Source organism: Simochromis diagramma, unplaced genomic scaffold (assembly GCF_900408965.1).
Source record: "Simochromis diagramma unplaced genomic scaffold, fSimDia1.1 OVJJ01000583.1, whole genome shotgun sequence".
NCBI lineage: Eukaryota > Metazoa > Chordata > Actinopteri > Cichliformes > Cichlidae > Simochromis > Simochromis diagramma.
In genome coordinates, this window is record NW_024387285.1 from 127872 (window position 1) to 147965 (window position 20094).

Sequence of the window (20094 nt, forward strand, 5' to 3'; positions counted from 1 at the left end):
CATTGGCCAGAAACATAAAATCAGGCTGACTAAAACAATTCACGTTCAATAATTACTTTAAATTTTCCCCAATAAACATCTACCACTGTTATTCTTGTTGTTGGGTATTTTTGATAAACTCTATTGTTCTGACTGATACGGTGCTCTTGGGTGACATGTTGAGCCAAAAGAAATGTGTTTTTGTACTGATATAAGATTTTTCTAACTGTAAATATTTAACAGGAAGAGCTGCAGCAAGTTGCACATTTGTGGAACACCCACATAAAATGAGGAAGCAGAAATGCAGTTGCTCCATGTTAGGGGTGGGTTTTGTTGATCCATTTTCCGATTAAAATCGATTCATTAAAATCCTGAATTGATTTTTAAATATAAATCTATTTTGCCCCAAACGCCAGAATCTCAGGTTGAACTTCATAAATTTCAACAACCACCAAACAGCTGAAACAGTAAATGAGAGCAGGTACACGGATTCTGCACAATGACGTAAACACAGAGCGCGCACGCGCCGACGGATCAGAATCTGTAATGCTGGGCATACACTGTGATTTTTGAGCTGATTTTTCAGTCGTGCGACCGTTTTGGTGATCGGCCCGAGTTTCGCCTTCATCGTGCGTCATGCATCGTGTAGTATACATGGGGTAACGAGAAGTGATTAATAAAATTAATTAATAAAAAAGGTATAAGATAATTATTGTTATTTTGTTTTGGTTTTCTGTTTCAAGGTCATAACAAATTAATTTCTCAATATGTGTAACCAAATCCATGTACTCCAGTGAAAAATCAAAATTAAACCAGGTCCTTGTCATTTACAAGTCCCACAGCCCGTTCTCACTCCCGACACGTAAAATACTGACGATTTGTCACGTCCCTTAACCCTTGTGCTCCCCTTCGGGGCAGCCCCAGACCCCGGGGGTCCCAAAGTACCCCACCCTCAGTAGAGACAGGTCAATGAAAATGAAAAAAACAGAACGATCATTTGGGGTCGAAGAGTGCCCCAGAGCGATTCTAATGGGAAGAAGACGGGAAAGAAAACGTAGCACTTGGGGGCCACGCACAGAAGCTGCTGCGGCAGCGTGGGGGTCATTGATACCCCAGTACATGAAAATGAAGCATAATAATAATAATAATAATAATAATAATAAGATGAAGAATATAACACACAGACGCTTCTGAGTTTTATTTTATTTTATTTGAAATTACACTCACGATACAACTGAGGCAATCTGGAAGGCCATACCATTTAGGGACATGCGCAATAGGGGGGGTGCGTTTTTAAAACGCCCCCCCTGGGGCTGTATTTTTGATTACAATATCAACAAACTGTGCGTGTTTCAGGTGCTCGGTGCTGTACAGCGCCTCCGGTGGCTGTGAATATATGATCAGGAGACGTTGAATGGAAGGAATGAAACGCGGCATGAGGAGTCTTTTCCTGATGCTGTAATAATGTTCAGCGTAAAAGTCATCCTCCAAGTGTCACAGCGGAATGGAACGGACACACGCGCAGGCTCTGAGTTGGGAAACACAAGAATCTTCATTACAGCACACCAGGTGATCTATTTACAGAGGTGAGGGGGGAAGCCGGGGGGTCCTCACACAAAGGGAAAAGACACTGAAAGTCCACACGCACTCCGTCCACTCCTCACGCTCCTCTCCACACTCCACAGAAAACATGATAATAATAATAATAATGGATTGGATTTATATAGCGCTTTTCAAGGCACCCAAAGCGCTTTACAATGCCACTATTCATTCACTCTCACATTCACACACTGGTGGAGGCAAGCTACAGTTGTAGCCACAGCTGCCCTGGGGCAGACTGACAGAAGCGAGGCTGCCATATCGCGCCATCGGCCCCTCTGGCCAACACCAGTAGGCAAGTAGGGTAAAGTGTCTTGCCCAAGGACACAACGACCAGGACAGAGAGCCCAGGGATCGAACCGGCGACCTTCCAGTTACAGATGCGATTCCCAACCCCCTGAGCCACAGTCGCCTTGTAACGTACTCCACTCCTCGCACACTCAATCACTCAGGAAACACAGGGGTTGGTCCAGGGAATGCGGGTCGGCAACGGTCCAGCGATGAGAAACACAGAGCTGCCGTCTTATAAAGGAGCTGGAACACTCTCGTAACGAGCCACAGGTGCGTGATGGCGACCAGGTGCGTGGACCAAGGGCAGAAGCCCACAGGTGAGCTCTGCCCTGGCAGAGGGAGGAGGGAAAGAGAGGAAGGGAGAGAGCAGGAACAAAATGAAAAACATATGTAGCCATACTGAGCCGACCGGGTAGGCACAGGGACCCTGACACCAAGACTCGCAGACACTCGTGTTGTCTCTGGCTGGGGTGATTGGTCTTGCATGCTTCGGTGCGGTACTCGTTGATCACTAGGTCGAGTAGGTGATACACCTACGCAGTTTTCACGGTATCGACGAGTAAAGAAGACGCCCAACCGTCAAGCTCGGCGTCTTGCTGCTCGCCCGCCTCTGTCACACTCCGCGTCGGACAGTATCTCTCCCTCTTCCGAGAACAAACGAGACAATCGCCTTCTATTGAAAAAACTAGAAAGGGGGGCTTATTTTTTTTGTTTTATAGCGACTTCATAGAACAGCTACAGCATAGGCAAACATTCAGTGAGTAAGTAAGTAAGTAAGTAAGTACATAGACTGCATTAGAACTAGAAAACCTAGAAAACAAGTGAAATGAAACTCAGCCTTCATAGTGTAACAAGGAGAAACGGGGTGGGTTTAGCTAAGCGAACATTGACAGTGTACAATTTAACTGAGAATATCCAAGGGCTCCACCGAGCCCCATGAGAACATAAGATGTAAACTACGCTCCTGTGCCAAATAATCCCAGGGAAGCGAGGCCGAAGAATTTACACCGCTCCTTCAATTCGATCCTCTCCTCTTCTTCCCTTTTTCTTTGTTCTTCCTCCTTTCTCCTCTTCAGCCTTTCTCCTTCGAGTTTCTTCTGGGCCGCCTTATACATCTCGTTGGTGTAGTGGTTTCCTCCATTGAAATCCACCATTTCATCTATTTCATCCAGAAGACAGCCCCGGAGTGTCGATATTTCTTCCGTCTTCACCCTCTGCCTCTTTTCTGAGACAGCCGTCGGTGACAGACTCAGGCGAAACGTCTTCTTTGAAAGCGTTCGCATCACCCAGGATGGTGTTTCCGGATGCACTCTTTCCCGATTCTGTTTTACCGACCAGAAGGAGTCTCAGTTCTTCACGGGTCGCAGAGCCTGAAATGATGGTAACATTTGAATCATTCTAGAAAAAACAAAAAAACATAAAACACTACGTTACACTAGGCTATTAGATTACACTAGGCTATTCTTTTGTTATCTTTGTATTGATGTTGACAGCGAGCAGTTTGCCCACATAACGCCAGTAGCACAAGAAGCACACAACCCTGGATCCGGCCTTTGGTCGCCAACATTTTCAGTAAGCTAAGAAAAGAAGAAAGAAGTGAAATTAAGGCACATTCAAGGAAAGTATTTCAGATCAGATTAGCAAGTTAAACCACACTGAAAATACACGTTGAATAAAAACCAATAAAAGAACTTTAAAACGGAACCTAAATTCGATTGGAGGCCAATGTAGAGAGGCCAAAACCGGAGTGAAATGGTCGAACTTCCTTCTACCAGTTAAAAATCGAGCCGCAGTATTTTGCACTAATTGTAAGCAGTGGCGGAGCGGGGGGGGTGGCTTACTGGGCTTAAGCCCGGGTTGTTTTGTCAGAAGCCCGGGGTCTTTTGGAGTGTCATTTTTTCATAGTTAGATGCCTGGCTGACAACTGTATAAAACAAAAACTACACACAATATTGGAAGCACATAGTGCACACTGTGGGAATTTACGACTGTGCGTAAATCCCCACTCATATTGGTATGATCCGAGCGAGGCAGCCGGAGGAGAACTGAAGTTTGACCAGGTACCAAAGCAAATCATTAGTACTGTACAAATAATGTAAATGTGACGGTGTATCACAAAAGATCTGATCTTTCACTTGACCCATATTACGTTACTCGCTCTTCGAGTGAATCAACAAATGGCGAAATGAAAAGCCGAAGAACAACACTGCTGTTTCTTTAGAGAGTCTCAGCTTACATGTGTGTTTATTTCATATTTTCAGTTGTTTCCCTCCACGGCTAAAAAAATCGGTTTCAGTAATGCACTGATATACAAGAATGGACATAAGGAGCTTCTTTCAAAGAAAAAACTCTGGTAGATGTTATTTTATATATTATGCTTTGTATGTTGTTCAGTATATTTCTATGCAAAACAAGAGGAATTTCAATACACAGCAGTATATTCACAGTTTAAACCAGATATTTACACTTTATGGAAAACACAAGAACATTTTTTTACTGTACAACATCAATTTAGAGTAAACTTGTTTTGTTTTGGATAAATAAATATTGAAATATCTTTTGAATTAGTTAAATGTCAGAATAAAGAGAGACAGAGCTGTTTTTATCACTTTCATCAAATTCAGGAGCACATATACACTAAGTTTATTGTTAATTAATAAGAAAACTGCAGACTATTCCATTTTGAGCTGAAGAAGCTTCTGATAGGTTAGTGGAGTCCATGTGAGTAAATTGGTGGCACAGCTGTGGATGCATATAAGGCAAAACACACAGCCTGTTTCTTTGAAATGGGAAAATCAAGAGATGTCAACCAAAACACCAGGAAAAGAACTGTGGAGCTCCATCAGTGTGGCTCAGCTTTAGAAATACAGATAGTTTCTCTCTTTACCCTTAAAGTTAACAAATATGTTTTTTATATTTATCAACCTAAAAAAAATAAAAAATTGATATGATGTTACAATTAAAAAAAGAACCGAATTTAATACACCCCTGTGGAGCACCAGTGTTCATTGTGAAGGGGGATGAGGTGATGCTGCCCAGTCCTAGATCCTGCAGTTTTCTGTCCAGCTTCGAGGGAACGATGGTATTAAATGCTGAGCTGTAATCTACAAACAGCATTCTCACATATGTGTCTCTCTTCTCCAGGTGTGAGAGGGCGGTATGTAGTGTCAGGGCTATGGCATCATCAGTGGACCTGTTGTGACGGTATGCGAATTGTAGAGGGTCCAGTGAGTCGGGTAGTGCAGAGCAGATGAAGTCTCTGACCAGCTTATCGAAGCATTTGCTCATGATGGGGGTCAGGGCTACAGGTCCCCAGTCGTTCAGTGAGGAGATGGTGGAGGATTTGGGTACAGGGACGATGGTGGCCATTTTGAAGCAGGCTGGGACTACAGACAGAGAGAGGGAAAGGTTGAAGATGTGTGTAAACACTCCAGCCAGCTGAGCTGCGCAGTCCGTGGTAGGGTCTTCTATGGCAAATTGGTCCTGGGTGAGGGACCAGACAAAGACCAATTCAGAAGACCCTTACGAGAGTATCACCGAGGGAACAGTTTACACTGCCCGGAACAAAGCCCGGGGAGGGTGTCCGAGGGTGAGCGTCTGGTGGCCGGGGCTTAGTCCATGGGGCCCGCCTGGGCATAGCCCGAAAAGGGACATGGGCCCCTCCGCCATAGTGGTCGAGGGCATTGTGTGCTGGGCGGCGGCAAGGAGCGGAGGCCCTGGTGGACTGATCCCCGCTACCAAGACTGGCAACAGGGACATGGAATGTCACCTCTCTGGTTAGCGGCCATCCAGACATAAAGACCTGGATGGCCGCTAACTTTCTGCTTCTTAATTCAGATAAAACTGAGGTTATTGTACTCGGCCCTGAAAATCTTAGAAATATGGTATCTAACCAGATTCTTACTCTGGATGGCATTACCTTGGCCTCCAGTAACACTGTGAGGAACCTTGGAGTCATTTTTGACCAGGACATGTCCTTCAACGCACATATTAAACAAATATGTAAGACTGCTTTCTTCCATTTGCGCAACATCTCCAAAATTAGAAATATCCTGTCTCAGAGTGACGCTGAAAAACTAGTTCATGCATTTATTACTTCCAGGCTGGACGACTGTAATTCATTATTATCAGGATGTCCAAAAAACTCGCTGAAAAGCCTTCAACTAATCCAAAGTGCTGCAGCAAGAGTCCTGACAGGGACTAGAAAGAGAGAGCAGATTTCTCCTGTTTTGGCTTCCCTTCATTGGCTTCCTGTTAAATCCAGAATTGAATTCAAAATCCTGCTCCTCACATACAAGGTCTTAAATAATCAGGCCCCATCTTATCTTAATGACCTTGTAGTACCATATCACCCTATTAGAGCACTTCGTTCTCGCTCTGCAGGCCTACTTGTTGTTCCTAGAGTATTTAAAAGTAGAATGGGAGGCAGAGCCTTCAGTTTTCAGGCCCCTCTTCTGTGGAACCAGCTTCCAGTTTGGATTCAGGAGACAGACACTATCTCTACTTTCAAGATTAGGCTTCAAACTTTCCTTTTTGCTAAAGCATATAGTTAGGGCTGGACCAGGTGACCCTGAATCCTCCCTTAGTTATGCTGCAATAGACGTAGGCTGCCGGGGGATTCCCATGATGCATTGAGTTTTTCCTTTCCAGTCACCTTTCTCACTCACTATGTGTTAACAGACCTCTCTGCATTGAATCATATCTGTTATTAACCTCTGTCTCTCTTCCACAGCATGTCTTTATCCTGTCTTCCTTCTCTCACCCCAACCGGTCGCAGCAGATGGCCCCGCCCCTCCCTGAGCCTGGTTCTGCTGGAGGTTTCTTCCTGTTAAAAGGGAGTTTTTCCTTCCCACTGTCGCCAAAGTGCTTGCTCATAGGGGGTCATATGATTGTTGGGTTTTTCTCTGTATCTATGAAGCGCCTTGAGGCGACTTTTGTTGTGATTTGGCGCTATATAAATAAAATTGAATTGAATTGAAATTGAATTGGTGTGGAAGGAGCCTAAGTTAGTGCGTGAGGTTGAGAGGTACCAGCTAGATATAGTCGGCGTCAACTCAATGCATGGCTTGGGCTCTGGAACCAGTCTCCTGGAGAGGAGCTGGACTCTGTCTCAGTCTGGAGTTGCCCATGGTGAGAGGCAGGGGGCTAAGGTGGCTATCCAATATCCCCTTGGCTTGCTGCCGGCACGTTGGGGTTTTTCCCGGTGAATGAAAGGGTTTGTTTCTTGCGCCTTCATGTCGGGGAACGGGTCCTGACTGTAGTCTGAGCTTGAGCTGCCACCAAGGGAGCCACCAAGCTGAAGGAGGCCTATCGGGCTTGGTTAGTTTGTGGGACTTTGGGGACAGCTGATAGTTACCAAGAGGCCAAACGGAACGTGGCTCTGGCAGCGGCTGAAGCAAAAACTTGGGTGCGGAACACTGGACCAGTGTGAGTTTGCCAAACCAGTCTACATGTGTTTTGTGGACTTGGAGAAGTCCGGGAGTATGGGGTGTCTGGGCCATTGCTACGGGCCTTTCAATCCTTACACAAACATTGCAAGAGCTTGGTACACCGGCCATAAGACGGACTCATTTCCGGTGGGTGATGGACTCCACCAGGGCTTCCCTTTGTCACCGATTCTGTTCATAATCTTTATGGATAGAATTTCTAGGCGTAGCCATGTGGCTGAAGGCTTTCACTTGGGTGGTCTCAGAATCTCATCTCTGCTTTTCGCGAATGATGTAGTTTGGGTGATGGCCTTTGGAACGGTTCGCAGCCAAATATGAAGCGGTGGGGATGGGAATCAGCACCTCCAAGTCTTAGACATAGTCCTCAGCCGGAAGAAGGTGGAGTGCCCACGCTGGGTCAGGTACGAGTTCCTGCCTACAGGGAAGAAGTGGAAAAACTTTCAACATGGTGCAGCCAAAAACAATCTGGTCCTCAACACCACAAAAGCCAAAGAAATCTCAGCCCATACAAATTAATGGGGTCTGTGTGGAGAGGGTCTCTGACTTCAAGCTCCTGGGCCCGCACCTGGGTGACGACCTATCCTGGAAAACAAACACCACAGCTATGATCAAGAAGGCACAGCAGCAACTCAAGGTTCAAGGTTCAAGGTTCTTTATTTGTCACATGCATAGTTATACAAGTATAACACACAGTGAAATGTAGCCTGACACGCTCCTCGACATGTGCAAAAATGGGGGGGGGGCTGTAGAGGAAGAACATTATATATATATATATATATATATATATATATATATATATATATATATATATATATATATATATACAGACATATAGTATATACACTGGGTGAATGTGCAGTAGTAGCAGCAAGCAGGTGAATTCTGTATATTAATATGAATAGACATCTGACTATTTTACAGGATAGACAATATAAACATATTTAAAATTAAAGGAATTGAAATGTACATTGTGCCTTGGTTTAGTGTCTGGAAGAGAGTCCTGTCTCAGTCAATTATAGATGATGTGAGAGGGCGGGTGTGTGTGTTTAGGGCCCGGATGGCTTGGGGATAGAAGCTCCTCTTGAGTCTCTCTGTCCTTGCCTGGAAGATGCGGAACCTTCTACCAGATTGCAGAAGTTGGAACAGTTTGTTGCCAGGATGGGACGGGTCCTTCAGTATCTGCTCTAGTCCGGCATCTCCTGGTGTAGGTGTCCTGAAGCGGGGGGAGAGCAATCCTGCAGCAGCGTTCTGCTGTACGGATCACTCTCTGGAGAGCTTTTTGGTCCTTCACACAGCTGTTCCCAAACCACGATGTCATGTTCTGTGTGAGGATGCTCTCCACAGCGCCTGTATAGAAGATCCTGAGGATCTTTGGAGAGACCCTGAACTTCCTCAGTTGTCGTAGGTGATACAGGCGCTGCCTAGCCTTTTTGGTCTGGACCTGAATGTGGGCAGCCCATGTCAGGTCTGAGGAGATGTGGACACCAAGATACTTGAAGGACTGCACCCTCTCCACTGGAGCTCCATTGATGATAATGGGCTTGTAGTCTCTGTGCTGACCCCTTCTTAAGTCCACCACCAGCTCCTTGGTCTTGCCGACGTTCAGCTGGAGGTGGTTGTCCTGGCACCACGATGCCAGATTCTTCACTTCGTCCATGTAGGCCGCCTCATCGTTGTTGGAGATGGCACCCAACACCACTTCACAATGGTGTTGGAGCCATGGGTGGCCACACAGTCTGAAGTGTAGAGGGAGTAGAGCAGTGGCGAGAGGACACATCCCTGAGGTGCTCCTGTGTTGATGGTGATGCTGTTGGAGAAGCACCTGCCCACCCTCACCACCTGAGTTCTGCCAGTGAGGAAGTCCAACTCAACTTCCTGAAGAACAACACGTTAGCCAAGGAGCTGTTAGTGTCCTTCTACAGGTGCTCCACTGAAAGTACCTTGACATACTGTATCCCAGTGTGGTCTGCCAGCAGTAATGGTCAGGAAAAAACATCACTCCAGAGGGTCATCAACAAAGTCCAGAGGATCTACAAATGGCATAAAGAACAATTAGATCTCTTCATAGTGACATTTTACCTACCAGCTCTTCTAATCTTGCATATGAGACATAATTTCACAATTCACAAACCAGAATGGAGACAGCTCTCAAAGCCTTTTTCTACTACTACTTGAATCTGTAACTAATAGTAGATTCTGCTCAGGCTGTCAGGACATTCATGTTCAGACTTGAGGAGACACTGAGTAGAACAGAAGTTTCCTAGAGGACTATAATCTTCAGTCATGCTGCTGTTCATTGTGGAATCAAAGCCTGAGGTCTGTGCCGTACTTAAGAAACAAAACGCAGGTAACATGAACCTGTCTCTCAAAAATTTGATCCATCCATCAGTTTTAATGAAATGTAAAATTGTGAAATTATGTCCCACATGCAGTAGTTGCATATGCATGTCTGCATCCTCCTGTTGATCATTGTCTTGTTTTAGTTCCCACTTTGGTAAACCAAGAAACTGTTTATTTTTTTAAATATAATGAACAGACAAGCGATTAGTTGAAATGAATGATCTTTAGCATGGACATTTTTTGATTTCAGGGAATAGAAACACACATCAGTCATTGGAAAGAAGTAATGGCACAAAGCTAAATGTCAGAGTCCATTTGTTTAATTCTTCACATCACAGACTGTGATGTTGACTTTTCCTTTAGCAGCACAGTTATTGGGGAGTAACTCACACATCTGTCAAGAGAACAGAAAAAACAGGTTTGTGGATGAGGTAACTGAGTAATGCAGTAACCTTTGTCATGTTTCCATATTCCATAAAACAACAAAAAACGTTCATGTCACAGTTACCCTCCGGTCTGTAGGGTATATAAAGGCAGGTCTTTCTGAGTGAGAGCGTGAGATTAGCAGATTTCAGCCGACTAGAAGAATTCATCCAGCCAAAAACGGTGTGCACATACGTAAGTCTACAACCACACGCTCTGCATTTGTGTTTAGATTATTTGTGTTAGAATGGAGAACTACAACAATTTAGAATTTATTACAGTCTGACTTCCGCATGTTCAAATTTCCATTCATTAATCCTTTAACTTTGTTTGATGCAGGAACCCAACATGTCCAACATCATTGATCTCCAAATTTCTGTGAATAAGGATGAGGAAGAAATGTTCATTGCAGATGGTTTCCGTTCAGTTCCTGGTAATCTGAACAAAGGAAATGGAGGAAATGCAATCTGTCTTTGGTACAGAAGAGGCAAAGGTCGTGGAATCACCAGGATTGAGTTTTCATTTAATAATAAAATGAGTGAGAACCTCAACTCTGCAGGATACCACAAGATTGAGAAAAACCTTAATACTGGAGCCGGTGGAGAAGAAACCTACCTCTGGTACTACAAACAAGATGAAAGTAGTAGCACATCACACTATGATCGCATCATGGCCCTTCATGTCACTACACAAGCAGATGATGAACCTGAGCTGTATAGATTGGGCTGGGAAAGGGTGGGCTATGACCTGAACCAGAAGCCTGAGGAACCATCGGTTCACCTGTGGGTAAGAAGGAGCAAAGCAACATACATCTATGACATCAAAGTGTGTGTTAACTTTGATGAAGACTTGGAAAACCTCAAGAGTGGTTATATCAGGGTGGCTGAAACCACAAACAGAAATTCAAGTGAGGAAAAAGCCTTCATCTGGTATCGTGAGACTGACGACCCTAACATTGCCATCACAGATCTGCTAGTCTCCAGTGATGACTGCATACAATCCTATAAAAAACTGGATCGTGAGCTCAGCACCGACATCGCTGGAAAGAAGACATTCCTGTGGTACACAACAAGTGATGAGTTCAGTCCCATCCGCGGTGTTACTGTGCTCACCAAAGACTCTGCTGTGAAAGCCAATAAGGATGCTGGGAACCATGTTGTTCCAATAGACCCCAACTCCAGTTCTCCCGTGTACCTGTGGTTTTGTCGCTGAGAGCCATCATAGCGACAGAGCTCAGCACACTAAACGAGCAGAAATTAAAGAATTAATTGCTTCTTGTTTAATCAATTTGGTGATGGTTTCCCTTTCCTTTCTGAAATTCTATTAAATAACCTTGATCTCAGATGGTTAATTCCACCAATAATCATTCGTCCTGCAACCAACAAAATAATGAATCTGTATCAATTTACTTTAATTTTTATCTCTGTTTTAATAAAGTTTCTTTTGCATCTGAATTATCTCTGTGTCATGTGTCAAAGCTGGACAATACAGTCAAAGACAGACTTCATTCATCATATGCAAGAATCCTAGTTGGACTTTTGTTTTCACTCATATTTTAGAACCAAATATTGAAAACGACTGTGACAGACTGGATACCTGGTCAGGGTGTACATTACCTTTCACTCAGGCATCCCAGGACAGAGCCCTGCCCCACCATGAGCCTGGGTGGATACGTGGTTATAATATAAAATGACTGATACTGAACATGAATATGTCATGAAAATCAAATTATAATATGAATTTCTAGGTGTTTGTTATATCCAGCAAGAGTAATATTGATTACATATGTCTGAAACCCTAACCCTAGCTCAACAGACCACAATGCCCTGGACTGTCAGCATTATTCAACCCGTTCTCACTCCCAAAGCGTAACATTTTACGCTAGGTGACAAATCGTCAACATATTACGTTTTCGGCTACCCACCACGTTCCTAAATGACGACCTCGGAAAAAAGAGGACATATGAGAACCGTCTGGACTGAATCTACACATGTTCGCTCTTTTTCTTCAAATCGCTTAGAAACACGCTATTTAACATCATTAAAGTCCTGGTTAAGGTCAGGAATAAGGTTATGGTCAGGGCTAGGGATAAGGTTAGGTTTAGGGCTGGAATACAGGGCTGGAACGTCTATTACCGCGGGAGCGTCATTGCACTGGATTCCAGCCATAACCCGCCGCGTACCATAAGAACGCCGAAGGTCTCCTTTCGCGTTCCTCAGGAACGCCGTGGGACGTGACAAAACGTCGACATGTTACGCCTCGGGAGTGAGAACGCTCTGCATTATTACATGCTGTGAATATAAGTAGCTTTGATCACAGTTTATGGTGTAAAAGAGAAGGAATATTGAAAAAAAGATGAACATTGTGATATTATTTCTTCCAAACTGACCAGAAACATGCTTGTCAGACTCTCACAGCAAAGGATCAGACTCACTGTGCATGACGGCTCAGGCCAATGATGTCTGTTAGATTGTCAGTTGTTTAGTGCTTCTGTACAGTTAGGGTCAGCATCTCTATTTCAGTATAATTAATATGCAGAAAACACTATAAGTTGATTGTAACCGCTGTCTGTTTTTCACTAAATTTCTGACTTTAACACAGCCTCTGCGTGTCCTCCCTTTGTGTCCTCTTCCTCTGTGAATGTGTTGCATGTGTCACAGATTCATTTTATTAACAGCTTTCCCACAGTGAGTTGTATCAGAATTCATTCACAGCACATTGCAGAAGGATTCAGATTAATACAGTGATCTTATAGTCAGAATGATCCTGACAGAGTGCCACTGTGAATTATCTTTCATCAGGTAAATTTTAAAGTTCAGTATTTCAAAGCAGGAGTTATGAAGAATCATGTTGGAATTAGGACTTTAACAATATGTACTTACAAAGACAAAGTTTTTTAATTATTCTAGAATATTGGAAGACAAACAGGAAGACAAGCAGTCCATCAAACAGTCTACAGGGTCAAACATACAGAGAATTCAAAAAGCAGTAAAAAAAATAACTGGACACTGAAAAACTTAAATCAATGTGTGACGCAATAAAAGGAAGCAGCGCAGTATATTCACTGACGATTTCTAAGGATTATTTTCTTAATTGCAGTTAGAGTGTGGCTGGTGAAGATGGAAACATACAGAATGTAAACTGTGTGATTATGGTGAACTTTGTTAGTAACAAATGAGGTAACCCCAAACAAACAAACAAACAAACAAACAAACAAACAAACAAACAAACAAACAAACAAAACACAGAAACAGGCTCTCAGTATTCATTAATAATTAGAAAGCATGTAAACATTCTGGTCGTGGATTTTTACAGTCTTAGTTCCGCTCGCTGTCATCATGATCATGATCAATGGCGAGGTCCTGAGGTGGGCGGGGCTGTCTCTGGTGATGTCACCATGAAGGAACAGCATCTGCCACGTGTTGGTGAAACATCCCAGTACACTGGTGTAGTTTCCTCTCCAGCTGTTTGACATTTGACACTTCAACATTAAGGGGAAGAAGAAGAAACAGTGTTAGGTCAGGTGACCACATGGTTTCTAAAGTAACTGACAGGAAGTAACCAGGCTGTTAGAAATGGATGGCATGTGTTTAGAGTTACTGGAGTTGGGTAACTTTACTTACCAAAAGCAGAAGCTGCTGAATGTTGCAGGAACATGCTCATGTGTGGTGATCATTCAGTGCTGCTCCGGCAGGTTAGACAGTCCAAGACTGATATACTGCCCATCTGAGAGTTTGAAAACACACATTCAAAGATTTAATTGTATTACAGTCAAAGTGGGATGTTCATTTTTGTCCTTTATTTAAATTTAAAATAGAAAGTAGCTCGTCCACAGAAGGACTGGTAGCTCCCCTTACGATAAGGGTTCAGATCGCGCGAACAGGTGTGAAATGTGTGTGTTTAGTTAGTTTGTTTGTTTGCTTGTTTTAATCAATTTTAAATCATGCTTTTTATTTGTTTTTGTTTCTAATGTCTCTGTAAAGCACTTTGAATCACCTTGTTGTTGAATTGTGCTATACAAATAAATTTGCCTTGCCTTGCCTTTAAAAATGTTTGTGTATTTGGTGTATTCAGGTTCACAGTGGGAGGGTAGGGGTATCGTGGAATTTTGTAAATAAAGTCTGCAACACAGAAAGAGCTGTGATCAAGCTATTTATTACTGCGCGCAGGAGAGTCAACACACATCAAACATCACAGTTCAGTCATGTCAGCGCTGCCACAGAAGTTGTGCTCCTACTCCTTTATGCATTCCAAGGAAGAGGGAGGAAGTTACAAACTGATCATACCACACTTCACACGCCTCGCCATGAAACCTAACGGATCAAGGTTCAAGGTTCAAGGTTCAAGGTTCTTTATTTGTCACATGCATAGTTATACAAGTATAACACACAGTGAAATGTAGCCTGACACGCTCCTCGACACGTGGAAAAATTGGGGGGGTAGAGGAAGAACATTATATACTGTATGTATGTGGATCGAAAGATCCATACTTGGCCTGCCTGGGGTTGAAAGTCTCCATAAATGCACAGCATTTCGGCGGGTATGGTTTATGCGAGTATGACGCTTATTTTGAGCGATCAAAAATAATAACATATAATTTAATTTTTAGATTTCAAGATCACAATAATCTTCCAAATTAGAACTACAGGTTAAAAAAGAACTAACATAAATAAAACACACTTCAGTTAAATACTTTTATTTATATAAGTATATAATATATATTTTTTCCAAACCACATGGAGCCGCAGTATAAGGACTAAAGAGCCACATGCAGCTCTGGAGCCGGAGGTTGCCGAACCCTGATTTATGGTGATGTTTCCTACAGATGGAATAAAAAACAATTAGATCTCTTCATAGTGACATTTTACCTACCAGCTCTTCTAATCCACAGTGAGATTACAACATGCATATGAGACATAATTTCACGATTCACAAACCAGAATGGAGACAGCTCTCAAAGCCTTTTTCTACTACTACTTGAATCTGTAACTAGTAGTAGATTCTGCTCAGGCTGTCAGGACATTCATGTTCAGACATGAAGAGATTCTGGATAAAACAGAAGTTTCCCAGAAGACTATAATCTTCAGTCATGCTGCTGTTCATTGTGGAATCAAAGCCTGAGGTCTGGGCCGTACTTAAGAAACAAACACAGATAATGTGAACCTGTCTCTCAAAAATGTGATCCATCCATCAGTTTTAATGACAGACGTTTTTTCAGTTACCTTGACAGAAACTTCGAATAACAAACAGAAACTACGAGGTTAACAAAGCACTGATTGTTTACGGCTCTTTCTCTATCAAAGAGGAAAGAGCTGTAGCTTTCTGACAGACACTTTACTAAGACTCATACAATGGCTTGCGAAAGTATTCGGCCCCCCCTGAACTTTTCCACATTTTGTCACATTACAGCCACAAACATGAATCAATTTTATTGGAATTCCACGTGAAAGACCAACACAAAGAGGAAAACACATCGGGGATGCAGAGTTCAAGGACAGAAGAGAAGAAAGAAGGAGACGGTGAGACAGCGGAGGCTCGAAGCGAGGAGGAGGTATAAACCATGTCTGCCGTCTATCGTGATGGGAAATGTGCGATCGTTATCGAATAAAATGGACGAGCTCTCAGCTGGTACGGAGTCAGAGGGAATACCGAGAGTGTAGCCTGATGTGTTTCACCGAATCATGGATGCACCAGGACATTCCCGATGAGAATGCTTCCGTGGAAGGCTTCGGGCGGACAGGGACAGCATCGCTAGCGGTAAGCGGAAAGGAGGTGGGCTTGCTGTTTTAGTTAACAACCGGTGGTGTAACCCTGCCAACATAACAATCAAAGAAAGGATTTGTTGCCCGGACACTGAACTGTGTGCTGTTGGACTCAGGCCGTATTGTTTACCCAGGGAATTCTCTCACGTCATCTTGGTGGCTGTTTATGTTCCTCCCTCTGCTAACCCCACAGCTGCATGTGACACTATCCCACTCTGCCATAGCCCGGTTACAGACTCAGCACCCGAGTGCCTTTATTGTGATCTCGGGTGACTTCAACCATGTATCACTGGACAATACACCAACATTCAGACAATATGTGGACTGTCCCACCAGGGGAGAGAAAATTCTAGACCTACTGTATGCTAACGTCAAGGATGCATACAGCTCCTCCTCCCTCCCCCCACTTGGTAGGTCAGATCATAACCTGATTCACCTCACCCCCCCGCTATGTGCCAATTGTGAGGAGGGAACCTGTGACCACGAGGAGCGTTAGGAGGTGGTCAGAGGAGGCCTTAGCGGAACTACAGGGCTGTTTCGAGGTGACCGACTGGGAAACACTCTGTGAGCCTCACGCCAAGGACATCAGTGGGCTTACTGAGTGTATCACAGACTACATAACTTTCTGCACCGACTGGTGGAGTGGAAACTCCAGCAGAACAGCATGAGAGAGGTGTGGAGGGGCATGAAGACCATCGAATCTGTTTTTCAATAGATTCGACACCACAGTGTCTGCTCCCACCCCCACAACCTCACCTGTAGTCAGCCTGGAACCCAGAGCCACACCACTGTGCCAGCCTCTCTCTTCACATGGTGCTGTTGCCTCCTGGGAGATTCCTGACACCCCTCCCCCACCCATCACCTTTACTCAATACCAGGTTGAGAGGCAAATGAGGAGACTTCAATCAGGCAAGTCTGCTGGACCAGACGGAGTGAGTCCCCTCGTCCTCAAGACCTGTGCCCCCCAGCTGTGTGGAGTCTTTCATGAAGTGTTTATGCTGAGTCTGAGTCTGCAGAGGGTCCCAGTGATGTGGAAGACATCATGCCTCGTCCCTGTACCAGTGGCCCCCAGGATTACAGGCCCGTGGCACTGACCTCCCACATCATGAAGACCCTGGAAAGGCTCATCCTGGACCAGCTGCGACCCATAGTAAGACCATATCTGGATCCCCTTCAGTTCGCTTATCAGCCTCGTCTCGGAACTGAGGACGCCATCATCTACCTGCTCAATCGTGTCTACACCCATCTGGACCAGCCGGCGAGCACTGTGAGGGTCATGTTCTTTGACTTTTCCAGTGCTTTCAACACCATCAGGCCGACCCTCCTGGGTGATAAGTTAGCAGCGATGCAGGTGGATGCTTCTCTGGTGTCCTGGATTGTTGATTACCTGACAGGAAGACCACAATATGTACGTCTCCCACAGTGTGTGTCTGACAAGGTGATCAGCAACACAGGGGCACCACAGGGGACTGTCCTCTCCCCCTTCCTCTTCACCCTCTACACCACAGACTTCAGCCACTGCACAGAGACCTCCATCTTCAGAAGTTTCCTGATGACTCTGCGGTGGTTGGATGCATCAGCAGGGATGATGAGACAGAGTACCGGGCTGTGGTCGACTCCTTTGTCACGTGGTGTGAGCAGAATCATCTGCAGCTCAACGTGGCAAAGACCAAGGAACTGATCGTGGACTTCAGGAAGACCAGGAAACACTTGACCCCTGTTTCAATCCAGGGGGTCAGTGCTGACATTGTGGAGGACTATAAATACCTTGGAGTTCACATTGACAATAAACTGGACTGGGCTACAAACACCACAGCACTTTACAGGAAGGGCCAGAGTCATCTCTATTTTTTGAGGCGACTGAGGTCCTTCAACATCTGCCAGAAAATGCTGAGGATTTTCTACGAGTCTGTTGTGGCCAGTGCGATCCTCTATGCTGTTGCATGCTGGGGGAGCAGGCTGAGGGTCGCAGATGCCAACAGACTTAATAAACTGATTCGTAAGGCCAGCAATGTTGTGGGGATGGAGCTGGACTCCCTCAAGGTGGTGTCGGAGAGGCGGATGTTGTCCAAGATAAAGACAATGTTGGATAACACCTCCCACCCACTCCATGACATGCTGGTCAGTCACAGGAGCTCGTTCAGTGAGAGACTGAGATTACCCATGATGCACCACTGAACGACACAGGAAATCATTCCTGCCTGTGGCTCCCTGTACAACGCATCCACTTAACACACTGTTTACTGTTACTGTCATCCAGGGGAGGACGGATGTTGTTTTACTTTGCTGTGTTTTAATGTGAAGTGTGCTTATTTATTTTTTATATTGCATGTTTTGGTTGCATCTGTCAATTTGTCCTGGAGAGACTCCGCCCTTTTCCCCGTTTTTTACTAATTCGACACACCTGAGAGAAAAGCGAGTGGTAATTTACAGAGAGTGCTCAGTGACACATGGGACTGGTGGAGCTTGGCGTTCGAGAGGAGGAGGATACAGCGCCAGCAACCAGGGACGCGGAGCGAGCGGTCCGACTGCTGCAGCAACAGGAGGCCAGATTACGCGTCTGCAGGGAATTAGAGGCGGCGAGGCGGGCCGGTTCCGATTGGCGGTTACAAAGAAGCGGCGGGCAGAGTTAAGAGCTCTGCCCACCCGGGGTAAGTCTTTTGACTTGTCCCCTTTTAATGAATGAAAGCTGCCTAAAAGAGTAGTGACTGCCGCTGCCTCCCTTTCTTTAGCGCACCGGGGCGCAGAACGTGCAGAGGAAGGCGAGGACGCCGAGGACGCCGCTGGGTTCACTGGATTTATAATTCTTCGTGACTTTTATACTGTGGCGGACGCCACTGGACTTTTAATGTTGTGTTTTATTGATTTTTACTGTGTTGTCCCCTGGCCAGGGTTGTTTTAATTCATTTTACATTTTTAACTATTTAAATATAATAAATTATATTTTAATTATACAGTTTTTAATTCGTGTGCTTTCCCTTGGCGGCTCCATTGCTCTGTCCGTTTGGAGGAAGGTTTCCCTCCTTTAAAAAACACTGTGGAAATAAAATCACCTTCGCTCTGGTTACACTTACACACTTGCTTTACTTCTCTCTGGGATCACTTCCTTGGAGATGAAATGCTGGTGAAGCTACAAATACACACAGCCGCTCTATCACGTGATGCATACTGCTGCGACGTGCTACAGTTATGAGCCAAGTTACTTTTTTGATATTTAATGGATCGGATTACATTTTTTATTTCTCGCCGATATCCGATCCAGTAATTTGGGTCAGTATCGGACCGATACCGATACGTAATATCGGATCGGTCCATCTCTAATTTCTATGAAACAAAACTAGAAGGTGCACTAGAAGTGTCTGTGGTGAAGCCGTGGGGCTGTTGTGGATTGAATGGAGAACCCGACACTGGAAATCTGTCAGTGCAGGAACTCCCAAGGAGAGGGGGGGCCAGAGGTAAGGGTTTAGTCACTGAAAAGTAGGAAGAACAGGTGTTAGACGCAGGGCATGACAAGCTGGTCCAAAAACACTTGCAGTTGCAGTAAATAGTCTTACTCATGCGCAGGCAGAGGCAAAGCTTAGAGGGGAGGTGGTCCGGGTGAGGGGAGATGATTGTCCTGAGCGCTGGGCAGGGAGGCAGGCAGGCATGGAGAAACTGAACAGATCAGCGCTGAAATCCTAACAGGTGACGGCAGCAGCTTGACAACATCCAGAGGTCCTTTGAGAGTGGAGAAAACACATGAAACTACTATGAACTGACAAAACTGTGGAAAACCCTGACTGACAAAGGTTTGCAGATGATCTGGCAAGGTGTGAGGCTGAGCGCTGGTCTTAAGAAGCTGGCAATTCCAATTACGCTCAGGTGCAGCCTGTCATCATGATGCCGGCCCTGTGGGAAGGCCCAGCACTCACCCGGACCATGACACATATAAAAAGAAAATAGTAATGGACCTAAAACTGAACCCTGTGGGCCCCCACAGGTCAGGGCAGCAATGTCAGAGGTGAACCTGTCAGTCCTAACAGAAAAGGTCCTGTCTGAAAGAAAGAAAGAAAAAAAGTCTAGGGCAGAGCCAGATATACCAGCCAGAACCTTGAGCCTGTTAAGTAGGATTTTGTGGTCGATGGTGTCAAAGGCTGCACTAAGATCAAGTAAAATGATCACAGAATAATTCCCTGCATCAGATGCCATTAATAGCTCATTAGCAACTTTTAAGAGAGCTCTCTGTAGAGTGCTGCTTTTGAAAGCCAGACTGA

The 20094-nt window shown here is 44.8% G+C and overlaps 1 protein-coding gene across 1 annotated transcript; it reads left to right on the forward strand.

Annotated features, from left to right (window-relative positions):
* Positions 1–10140: 10140 nt before the first annotated feature.
* On the forward strand, positions 10141–11533 carry LOC120716130. Its single transcript, XM_040003513.1, has 2 exons — positions 10141–10274; positions 10419–11533. Exon 2 carries the CDS (start codon positions 10428–10430, stop codon positions 11289–11291), a length of 864 nt encoding a protein of 287 aa, XP_039859447.1. The 5' UTR covers positions 10141–10274; positions 10419–10427; the 3' UTR covers positions 11292–11533.
* Positions 11534–20094: the final 8561 nt, after the last annotated feature.

Coding starts and splice junctions, on each gene's coding strand:
- LOC120716130 (XM_040003513.1), top strand. CDS start 10,428: ATGTCCAACATCATTGATCTCCAAATTTCTGTGAATAAGGATGAGGAA.